The sequence below is a fragment of the Cydia amplana genome, chromosome 3 (genome assembly GCF_948474715.1).
Source record: "Cydia amplana chromosome 3, ilCydAmpl1.1, whole genome shotgun sequence".
Lineage (NCBI taxonomy): Eukaryota > Metazoa > Arthropoda > Insecta > Lepidoptera > Tortricidae > Cydia > Cydia amplana.
The window spans coordinates 8,798,887-8,811,007 of record NC_086071.1 but is presented as its reverse complement, the minus strand read 5'-3'; the positions used below and the strand labels follow the sequence as shown (position 1 = coordinate 8,811,007).

The window sequence follows — 12,121 nt, the reverse complement described above, 5'->3', positions numbered from 1 at the left end:
AGAAAAGTAGAAAAAGATAATCTATGATTATCCGTTAATCGGCTGATTCAATAAAATTTTCAGTGATAAAATTTGATTATGATATACAAAATAATTGAAAGCGGTCAACATCAATCGTAATCATAATTATGATGACTGATTTGTCATTAATGTTTTGATCATAACATGCTTTATATAAGTACTAATACTTGTCCGTTTATTTGATTTTTGATTATGTTTTATGACATAGATTAATTTATCTTTACATTTGTATCAAGTCCAAAAAGGTGGAATGATTTCATATGAATCATTTCTACCATCTGTGATATGAATAGTAGGTACCTCCTACACCCACCTACATATATACCAATACAAGTACTATAATTATACCATTTTGTATCGATTGGTTATTTATAGGGCAGATTAGTAAGGGACGATATTATTCTGTCAATATGGTAGAAGAAATGTCCCTTTTGACAGTAGCAGATCACATTCATAACTTCTAGCTGCTAGCTGTGTTTTACAGTCGGAATACGCCTCCTAGTTTTGTAAAAAAACATGCAGCGTCTATGTCTAAGCCCGTACAGCGCAATGTCCTTATACCACCTTGTACACGTACTAATATTTATTAATTTAAGTTAATATTGAATATCATTTATTTACATAAAACTAATAAACTAATTAGTAACTAGCTTAGGCTTAGCTTAAAATAGGCCCTTGAGGCATTGTACCAAGGATGCTGGCGGCATTTCCTCGTTGTATAAAATTACATTTCTTTTCTTTCGACGTTTTTAAGCAGAACAAATTCAATCCTATTTTCTAACATTATTGGTTTGGTGCCTTGAATGGTGACCAATATTTTTGTTAACCAAGTACAGTCGCCATCACATATATTGGAGCGGCCGAGGTGCTCAAATCATCTTAACACGCACTTTAACTCCTTGACAGTAGAGGCGTGATCAGATATTTGTGAGCACCTTGGTCGCTCCGATATATCTGATGGCGACTGTACCTACTTAGAACCTACGTTTGCAATAGACCTTGTACTTACTTAAAACCGGCCAAGTGCGAGTCGGACTCGCCCACGAAGGGTTCCGTACCATTACGCAGGCAACAGAAATACATCATCTGTGAAAATTTCAACTGCGGTTTACGATTTACGGAACCCTAAAAATTAACAACTTTTGCTACCTACCTATTAAAAGTTTGCTTCAATTCACAAGGCTACTTGTCAACTTTTAACTTGTTAGCTCCTATTGAACACGCTTTAAAGTTATCGATCTCATACCGAATTTACTTTTACACCCCAGACATTTATTCTTCTTTGATGTCGTATTCGGCACATCTTCAAATTAATTATGGTTTCGGAAAGGTCGAGTTCTTCCCACTTTACCTCCACTCGGTGCTTTTATAATTAACACGTTTATAAGTAGGTACTTACCTTATAGCACAAAATCTTGAGAAACCTATTTATTCATGTATCTACATGTATTGTATCACCTCAAGTTATATTTTACAGACTTTTCAAAGGAATCAGTGAATAAAATACAAAATGTGCTATAATTTCTTTATTTAAATACTGACTTTCTGAAGTACTGTATGCTAAAAAAATAACATAATTTAAGCACTGAAAGGCCTCCGGGTTTTCAGTGTATTTCGCTAGCAGCAATCAGTGAGAGTTCTCATCAAAGTCGTATCAAAATACGATCAAGATTGTAACATTTATTTTTAATCCGAATCGGCATCCATGTTTCTTGAGTCGATTGTTGAGGTCGAGTTGTTGAACCAAACATGTATGGAAAAAAAACGGAACATTGTCCTTCGAAAACTGTATTAGGTACCTACTTATTGTTTGACACTGATTTACACTTCCACGATTTTTACACATTATTAAATTGTACAACGGGACTTAATCGCGTATGTAAGTTTTAAGATTTACCTCCGACGTTTCGAGGACGGCGTTGTCCCCTCCGACTCTTCTCCGAGACCACGGGGACAACGCCGTCCTCGAAACGTCGGAGGTAAATCTTAAAACTTACATACGCGATTAAGTCCCGTTGTACAATTTAATAATACTTATTGTTTGATATGTAGTTCAAAAAGTAATTTCGATTTATTTTTTGTTGAAAGTAATCTCAGTTTTCTTTAATTATTTTTATCTATATTAATACCAGAGACAATCTTTATTAGTACAATAGTGCTTTAAACGAATTAATCCTCTAATTATAATGTAATAAATGGAAACAAAATTTCAAAAATTCACAATGGGACCATGAAAAAAATCTGTCTTGCCGGCAATTTTGTAAGGAATGAATAGGCTCTCCAGGCATGTTTTTCGTTGATCTCGACTAACAATGGCGTATTCGGCATTTCTTCAAATTAATTATGGTTTCGGAAATTTCAAACCATCCCCACTTTACGGCCACTCGACGCTCGGTATATTAAGAAGGCCCTTTGTAAAAAGTATATCAAAACACATACCAACGCCATGTTTATGATTTATTTAAAGTGTCGTATAGCTCACAGTTCTCTACTTAAATTGTGAATCGGAAGTTAAAAGCTACATGTTTGGGTTAATTTCTTTATTAACTTATATTAACAATGTTGTGTAACAATTGTTACACTTATCTTAATTGTATACATATGTTATACTATTAGACATACTTAAACTAGTACTTGAAATTTTCGTGTATTTAACAATCTGTTAATTAAGGAAGAGCGGTGTTGCCCAACACATATATCCCCTACTTTATAAACACGTGTATATTTTACGAAAATAAATAATATTATTTTTAATCTTTTTAATTTAATTTTAATATTCAATAATGTATAAGTTTTTAATTACAGTTTTTAAGCATTGAAAGGGTAAGTGTTGCCAGTGTTGACTCGATATAGGCCAGTCCTGAAAAAATAACAATGTTAAGTTTAGATTAAATACCAGCATGATCACTTTTCTTTTGCAGTTGTCTCTATTGGTATGTTGGTATGTATGTAAACAATAAACTAGATATAGATCCTAGGATATGAACTAGATAACACATTTTTATATTATCATGTATGTAGGTACATAAATGTAACTGTTCAACTGGATAACTATTACTTTAAACTAACACGATTCTCACTCATACTTTTATAACTACCACGGGACTTAATCGCGTAAGACTTACGTCCACCTCTGACCTCTGTCTGCCTGTGACCACGAACGTAACGTCACGTTCGAAACGTCAGGCCATAAATAAACGTAAGTCTTACGCGATTCAGTCCCGTAGTAGTTATAAAAGTAAAAGTATACTTTATACCTCCTCTGTAAAGACTAAAGACCAAAGTTAAACTTACTGCAATTTAATAAGCGTCAATGTTCCCATTAACACAGCTGGTGTCCCTATGCAGCGATTGTTGCCAACTTGCGTCATCGAGTCGCATCGCAGAGCCATCAAGTGTCCACCAGTGTCCACGGTCGCCGCGAAAAACTCCCAGGCCCTGTTGTGGTGGCACGCGTTGTCGCTGTTTGAACAGCCAGGCTGCCTGGTCCCTCCGTTCGGGTAGATATCCAAGGTACCGAGGGCATCAGCGGTACCAAACGCTCTGGTTCCGCTTATATCTGTGTGGATTACTTCGACGTAGTTTGCGTCACTAGCCCTGAGGCGCTGGGAGGAAGCGCCCCAAAGGGCACCAGCGGGGTCCAATGCTGCAATATCACATAGAGCCTTTGTAATTTACTGAAGAAAAATTGAATAGCAATTTTCTCATCAGTACTATGCTTGATGCTATTGAGCAGTTCAGCTAATTTCATTCAACAAATGAAGAATTTTGACGTCACTGGAGCGCCCCAAAATTACCGTAGTATGGAACTCCTATACTAGTTACTAGCACACGTGTCTTGTTAGGGCGCTCCACGGGTTAAGTGAAAGTTGAAACACTAAAAATAATCTCGTTTGATGTATTAGTCGTTAGAACCTATATTTAGATATACTTACCTAAATTCATTCATTTGATATTGAGCAAAGCCATTATTTGGTAAAAATAGGGGAGTACTATCCCCTCTAACGCACCTGTGATTTTAACAGCACGAGCAGCAGCATTTCTATTCGCAATGCCTACGATGTGAGCTCCAAGATCAAAGCCGATAAGGTGAAGCCGGCTAAGGTTCAAGCCAGCGTCGGCCAGGAACACTATGAAGGCCCTAAGATCCGCAGCGATGAAGGGCACGGTCGCCACAGCCAGCTCGTACGACGAAAAGGACAGATAGGACCAATCTACCATGATGATAACCAAGTCCGCCATGGCGAGTGCTGAAATATGACATTTGTATAGTTTTGGGTATCTACTTTGAGATTACCGTAATATATACAAATAAGAAAACACAAAATTTTAAAGAAGTTATAAATAATAATAATAATGAATTGTGACCTTAGACCGTACCATGAGTGACTGACAGTGTCAAAACTGACATAAACGCTATCGAGAACGTAATTTACCTTCTATGCATCTCGCTTGTACTCGCATATTAGTGCGAGTAAGATGTAGAGAAAGTAAATTACGTTTATGTCAGTGCCAAACTGGTAGTAGCCACACAGGTGGTTCTTTATGAGTGTGTATACTTCGAACTTACAGTATCGGACACTGCTTCCGAAGTCGCTGTAGACGCTGCTCTCTCGCCCGTGAACTATGATGGCGACGTTTTCAGTGCCATCTAGGGCGAGGCTGGTCGCTCCTTGAGCAGAATTTTCCACTTCTTCCAGGTCTACGCCACTCACCATATGTTCCCTGTTAGGTAATTATAAAATATGTATAAAGTGCCTTCTAACACTATTTCTGCTTATTGTAAATGTACCCATTGGAAAAAAAGCCGGTACCAACTTAGGTAATATACAAGGTGTTACACCAGCCACTGAAAGTGGGGAGTTACATCAGGTAACACGTTGTATATTGAGTAAATTCGTTTAATTAAGCAGTTACTTTTAGCTCTTTCATGTGACCGGTTTTAATTTAATTTTAATGTAGGTAAAATATGATTGGGACGCAGGGCGGAAAGCGAAAACAATGGTGGAGCAACATTGTTGATAATTTTTAAGTTAGTCGTTCTTTAGTGGCAACTGATTTATTTGTGTTCTTTGACCTACTTGGAGTTACATAAAATAGAATAGAATAGTTTTTTTATTCGTAAACACACAGACGATACACATAATTACACAAAAAGAACATAATGAAAATAAAGTGTCACGAAATGGCCCCATCTCAGCATGTTGCTGGCGACTTCCAGCGCTGATTTTCCGATGAGACCAATGAAGGGAGAAATAATCACGGAAGGTAACAGACAAAAATAAAGGAACATAAAGGAAAGAAACATAAAACACAGTTTACACACTCACCACGAAGTTCGGAAGTATCTGACATTGGTAAAGCGCGGGCTTCTGGAACCCACTCCTGTTTCTGCCAGTGACGCGCATTCGCATGCTGAAACTAAAATAACACACTTAAGTCGACTAGGTACTTTGTTCGAGGGGACTACATTGAAACTATTAACGTTATGACGTTAGGAGGTATGACTTTGTATAAGAGATAGTAGATTTAATTAGCAAATCTTACCATTCCTAATAACTAGCGATTACAGTCATCATGAATCGTCGCTTATAAAGTATATTAATATTTAACCGATGATTTACATTTTAATACTAACCATATTTTAAGGTTCTGAAGGTCTTTGCATAAATACTTTGCAATTATGAAGCAGATATTAAGATATTTAATTATTCTTCCAGAATGTAAAAGTACGCTGATCATTTTAATTTTACTATTACTTGTATTATTTTCGAAATACCTATAGTAATTAAATTAATTTGACTACTACGGTAGGAATATTTATTTATTTCGGGTTATTTACAGACATGTCAAAGATTTAAATCATAGGTACTTACAAATGCACGTAGCAGCTACAAATACTAAATTTATTCGCCACATATTTCTAAATTTCACTAGCCTGCACCAACTAACACAAGACGTCTCAACAAGTCTATATTTATGCAAATGATAAATGGATAGGGGAAACTGGGGAGGGTTGATCACCCCTTTTGTTTTTAGCATACATTTTCTTAACTATTTGTAGTATTGAAAAACTTTATAGACCATACGATTCAGAATTTATCTCTTCAGTTCTAGTTTGAATTAGAACAGATTTGTGCAATAAATTAGACCGTTATTTAATGAAAACCCATACTGTGGACTTTTACCATGTGTCCCCTATGTAAGGGAGACTTGTTTACCCCTGGTCGGGAGCCTTGATCCTAGGGGGATCAAGTGACCCTGGTTCTTGGGACACATGGTAAACAGATTTTTACCATGTCTCCCCATACCAGATTCTCATTGATTATATAACTCGGATCGCTATTAGCAATGCATCTATAATTTGTAAAATACACAGCAAACATATATATATTGCATCTTCCATGCTTTGAAGTTGTATTTCCGGTAATCAGATGTCTAAGCCGAAGGGATCAAGTCTTCCAGATTTGGGGACACTTGGTAAAAAGATTTTAAGCGGCAATGTCATATTTCGAGGGTAGTATCTACATTAATTTATTCACTTTATCTACAGAAAATTAATATATGAAGATATCAAACACATATTAATCCATAATCTTATACTTTAAAAAAAAAAACAATGTAATCGTATTATCCATAAAACAACATAAAATAGGGAATCAATTTTTGAACCAAAAAAAGTTAAAAAAAAAAACAAAAATCTAAGTTATTAACATAAAATTTCTTGTAACAAGCTAAATTTTTTAAAGTTATTATGAAGGTATTTTTAGCGTCAGATACCTACAGCAATTTTAATTTTTTTACCCATCTCTGGTCGTTATTGTTTACTATATTAAATAAGTTTAGAAATTTACTGCTCACGTTTCGAGGACGGTGTTTGAGCTGCATAATCCTAAAATCCTTTCTATGGACCGTCGGTTCTATAGTACATAAGGTCGGAAAGCCATTAAAATAGCATTTCATCAATAAAAACAAATATCGCCGGTTGATAACCAAATATCGTTATAAGTGTTGTTTGTCGACCGAGTAACATCCCCTGTGTGTAAAATGTTTAACTTGATAATCAAGACCAAGTGCGGGTAGTTCGCAAAATGTTGATGTCAACTTTAGTTAGTCTTTTCAAAGGCCACGGGGATAATTCAGTTTTCGGAGTTCGAAGTCAGTTGTATAATTAAAAAACTGAATTATACGCCATTAAATCCCGTTTCAATAAACAATCATCATCTTCCTCGCGTTATCCCGGCATTTTGCCACGGCTCATGGGAGCCTGGGGTCCGCTTGGCAACTAATCCCAGCAATTGGCGTGGGCACTAGTTTTTACGAAAGCGACTGCCATCTGACCTTCCAACCCAGAGGGTAAACTAGGCCCGTATTGGGATTAGTCCGGTTTCCTCACGATGTTTTCCTTCACCGAAAAGCGACTGGTAAATATCAAATGATATTTCGTACATAAGTTCCGAAAAACTCATTGGTACGAGCCGGGGTTCGAACCCGCGACCTCCGTTTCAATAAACAATAATGAGTCAAAAACCTTGAAAGTTTGAATCAGTGTTTCACTGGTCGTAATTTTGCGGCATGATTTACTAAAGAAAAGAAAATATTTATGATAGCTCTATGAATCTTTTTGTAAGTAAATTTATTACAATGTGTACTTGATCGCTTTGGGGGTGACATGATCCCGGAAACATATCTCCCCTGAAGAAAAAGACAAAGTCTCCCCATACATAGTAAGATTATAAAACGTGCCGTACTCGAAACGTGTGTTCGCGTATATCAATGTAATCCAAGTTAATCATCACTTCAATAAACAACAAATAAAATAAGCACACTCACTAACATCATTTCCATCTCATATTATAAAATAAATCCAGTTAAAGCTTACCGAAAATTGAATATAGTACGCAGAAAATCTTTCACCGTCCGCCATTTTTGAACCACTGACTTTTCCGATACAGTGCCATGACAGAACGTGAAGTTAGGAACGAATGAATGAGTGTTAACAGTGCAAAAAAATGTATCTCGTTTGGTTTGATTGAAAATGAAGTTTACCAAGTGTCCCCTAGGGATCGACCCTCCCCACCCTCACCTAATATAAACTTATCTGTATTCAATCTAATAATTGTTTTGATATTTAATATATCACTTTAATCATTAAGAGATAACGGGAGTCACCTGCAATCATTTACCTATCTACTTTCTCGATAAGAGTAATACAATTAGATAGGTATATTAGTAAGTACATTCTTTTTAATACGCGGAAGTTTTAACATACGACCTTGTGAGTCCATTTATTACGCTTCCGCTTAATATGATAAATTATATTTTGTTAAACAACGTTTTCGACCCATAGTTTGGTATATAATATTATTTAGTTAAGTTTCAATTGAATTTGTACATATGTAAATAATTGTGAATATTTTGCATGCTATAGAATATGGCTAATTAAGTAATGTACATAACATTGTAATAACACCTGTAAACCAACCCTTATTATAGCAAAATAAATTGATTGATTGATTGATTGAGTGACCCCACGTGAAATGCTACACCCCTGAAATATAAATGTCACCCAATCGGCGGAATTCAAGCATCGTGTAGACATGTTACTGGAAGAACAGGTTTCGACAGACAGATCGAAGAGATTGCATGACATGAGAGGAAGTTGAAATTGCATGCTTACTGAGCAAGTGTGATGAAGAATATTTTGCGTTTTAAGTGTATATTACATTGTAACGAGATGATATCGTCACCGGATACGGCTAGGTATGTGATGATGCTAAATACTATACATTTAATTGACAGAAAAAAATTGCGTAACATTTTTATTTATTAATGGACATGAAAACATAAATAAATAAAAAATAAATAAACAAGCAACAACGGTTGCACTCCGGGAGTGCCGATGGAAGTGAAAACTCACCTCACTATGTTACTGAGGCCCGGTAACACGATACATACGTTGAGCGGAGGTATTCTATTTATTTATTATATATTATTATCATTCTCAAATAAGATCACACTTTTTCATTGAATGTTTATTTACATACTGCCATGACAACGTCAAATTATTTGAACATAGGTACAGAGTCTTGAAAAGGAGTCCGCAACATAAATGTCAAATAACATTGAGTTTTTCTTTATTGATTTAAATGCCATTTAAATTATGAGTGGCCACCTTACGGGGCTTACGGTCACGTGATCGCCTTACGCCCCTTACGGTCACGTGATCGCCTTATGCTGTCTCGAGTTTATCATTTTTTCCCCACCTCAAAAAGTGCCCAGCGCCGCTAAAGAAGTTTTCACTTCAATAAATAATAAAACATTTATTGACGGGCAAGGTTTACCCATGTTTTTTTACAGAAAGATAAATACATAAATATCATATATTTAAGAAGTTCTCTTAATATTTATTTCATGCTAATTGTTTTGATGTCAGGTTATATCTTATGGTAGTAGGTACAATTTACCTAATAATTTTTCCACTTTATGTAATTAAATGGCGATACAAATTAAAAAAAATACAGACAAAGAAACGTGTCCCATCGGCTTTGCCCGGAGCGGAGCGAAATCGAAAAGGAACAGATACATTTGCGAAGAGATTGCTATTTGCCTTTGAGAATAGAAACAACGATAGCGCAAAAGTGGACGCGCTATGCATAAAGACATCCACTGATATTCTATTTACTTTACAATAAAAGTATTACTACAAGAACGATTCATAATTGCTTCTTTGAAACGCTCATTTATTATTTTATCATGCTTGCTCAGTAGGTAGGTAATTTTGAATGATAAACATTTAAAATTTTAAATGAAACATTTATTTACAATTACTTTCCCACGAGTTTTAAACAAAAAGTAACGAAATTGGAAAATTATTCTAGTTTAAATAATACTTAATTGGTTTAGGTTATAAGTAGCTTACTAGGTTTATCAATACTAATTCTAATACACATTATACCCAAGCTTCGTTTTTCCGTGTATTGTCCAAAAAAGGCACATGTACAAAACAGGAACGATCCGGTTTTACCCCGTCCGGTTTTGAGAAACTAAAAAATCTGCTGACCTAAAATCATATTGCAATAGCAATCAAAGTAATGTTAGTCCTTTTTTAACCTAGTGTCACGGTTTTGAACTAATCTCCCTATTCTTTCATCGATGAAATGTTCAATAATTACCTATGTTCGATAGAAGTTACCTATACAAAAGACTGGAAAAGAAACTCCATAGTTTACTACTACCAGTACTACTTACTACATTGCAATTTTCCGCCACATAGGAATCATGGATTTACTTTAATGGTGTCTTAGGTGTAAAACTTCCATGGGGATAAAGGTACCTATTTCGTAGTATGCTTATAAAATTTTATCGCACCGATAACACGAATAAAATAACATGAGTATTACAGTACTTTAGGTATGAGGTGAACGCAAGCATTAAGGCGGAAATGTACATTTTTATTAGCTATTGAATGGGCATTCAATATAAAAGTATTTCGTAGTACCTAATGCAATGAATGCACCCAATTACGCGCTTCTAAGTTACACAGAGAGTTACACATGTTAAACTTTTAATATCACACTTTTAAAACGCGTCGGGAGTTAAAACCAGATGTCTAGAGAGAATGCCATAAGTCCTATTACATAAAAGAATCTAATAGGATAAAGCTAGCTCGCGTACCAGGAGATCAAAAAGTAATAAAGGATAATAAGTAATAAAGGAAGGAGGGAGGTTCGCCACTATCGCATGCACGGGGCTGCACGCATCTTTATTGTCCTTTTATCCATAAATATGATTAAAATGGCGTAATGGAAAATAAAGGTCACAATGGTAAGACGCAACAGGATTACCGTTCCAACGCTGATGAACCCTAAAAATTTTTTTCCATAACTAAGTATTTATTTAATCGTATGGCGTAGTATAGTAAACAGAAAACAAACAGTTATAAATTCAAATTAAGTCCAATCAGCCACTTGGTGGCCTCGTCGTTAAGGACGATCAGGTCTTCCGGAGGTCCGTTGGCATAGCGCGTTATGGGGCAATCCTCTATAATGTGCTGAATTGTTTGTGCAGTCTCGCCACAAATGCAAGCCGGGGATTCCACCCATCCACAGCGGTGTTTGTAGTAAGCACAGCGACCATGGCCAGTGCGAAGTCTGTTGAGGTTGCACCAGTGCCGTCTTGGGAGGTCAGATCCTTTGATTATGGCACCTGGAGTGATTCCGGAGCCCAGCTTTCCCGCCATCAGTGAGTTCCACGACTGTGACCACTCACGCTTCAGGTTGAAACAAGTATCGACAAGGCCCTTAAAGATACTGTAAGAGGCATTCCTGGATTTTAGGCGACAGTTGGCTGGGCTCATAAACTCCGCATGAATTAGTAGGGCTGGGTTCTTTTGGATCTTTACCGCTTCCCGCATCAGGGCCTCTTTCCTTCTCAAGTCAGGCGGAGCGATCCGAGAAAGCACTGGCAGCCAGTGGGAAGGGGTTGAGAGTAGCGTACCGGAGATGAGTCGCATGGCCCTATTCAGCTCAACGTCCCACTCTGGTGGCGTGGGCACTGCCCAACCATGCCGGTGCGCAATACTCAGCCGTGGAGTACACTAAGGACAGAGCAGAAGTTCTCAGGACATCGGCACTTGCTCCCCAAGAAGTACCGCTTAATTTCTGGAGAATGTTGTTTCGGGTCTGGAGTTTACGAGCTGTGCCGGTAAGATGTTGCTTATATGTAAGGGATCGATCGAGAGTGATTCCCAGGTATTTTGGGGAAAAATTATGATTAAGTGTGGATCCTTCAAAATGCACCTTAAGCTCCTGCGTGGCACATTGATTCGCCAGATGGAAACAGGATACCTCTGTTTTGCTAGGGCTGGGTGTTAGTCGCCATATCCTGAAGTATTTGGCTAGCACCTCCATATCGCCGGATAGTGAAACCTCTAAGTTTTTGAAGTTTTTGTGCTGATTCACGAGGCAAATATCGTCAGCGTAAATAAACTTCCTGGCAGTGGTATTTGGGAGGTCGTGGATGTAAAGGTTGAACAAAATAGGTGCCAGTACCGATCCCTGGGGCAGCCCGTTGCTTAACACTCTGGTGTCGCTAACTT

The 12,121-nt window shown here is 36.9% G+C and overlaps 1 protein-coding gene across 1 annotated transcript; it reads right to left on the bottom strand.

The window, feature by feature from the left end:
* Positions 1-2,800: 2,800 nt before the first annotated feature.
* Positions 2,801-11,720, bottom strand: LOC134662674 (lipase member H-like). Its single transcript, XM_063518945.1, has 7 exons — positions 10,992-11,720; positions 5,898-5,968; positions 5,352-5,436; positions 4,592-4,746; positions 4,032-4,271; positions 3,316-3,667; positions 2,801-2,881 (listed from the first exon to the last, which is right to left on the bottom strand). The coding sequence occupies exons 1-7, from the start codon at positions 11,534-11,536 to the stop codon at positions 2,830-2,832; spliced, it is 1,500 nt and encodes a 499-aa protein (XP_063375015.1). The 5' UTR covers positions 11,537-11,720; the 3' UTR covers positions 2,801-2,829.
* Positions 11,721-12,121: the final 401 nt, after the last annotated feature.

Coding starts and splice junctions, on each gene's coding strand:
- LOC134662674 (XM_063518945.1), bottom strand. CDS start 11,536: ATGCGACTCATCTCCGGTACGCTACTCTCAACCCCTTCCCACTGGCTG. Junction 5,969..10,991: donor CTTAACGACGAGGCCACCAA/GTGGCTGATTGG, acceptor GTCTTGTGTTAG/TTGGTGCAGGCTAGTGAAAT. Junction 5,437..5,897: donor TGTAGCTGCTACGTGCATTT/GTAAGTACCTAT, acceptor TTTTAGTTTCAG/CATGCGAATGCGCGTCACTG.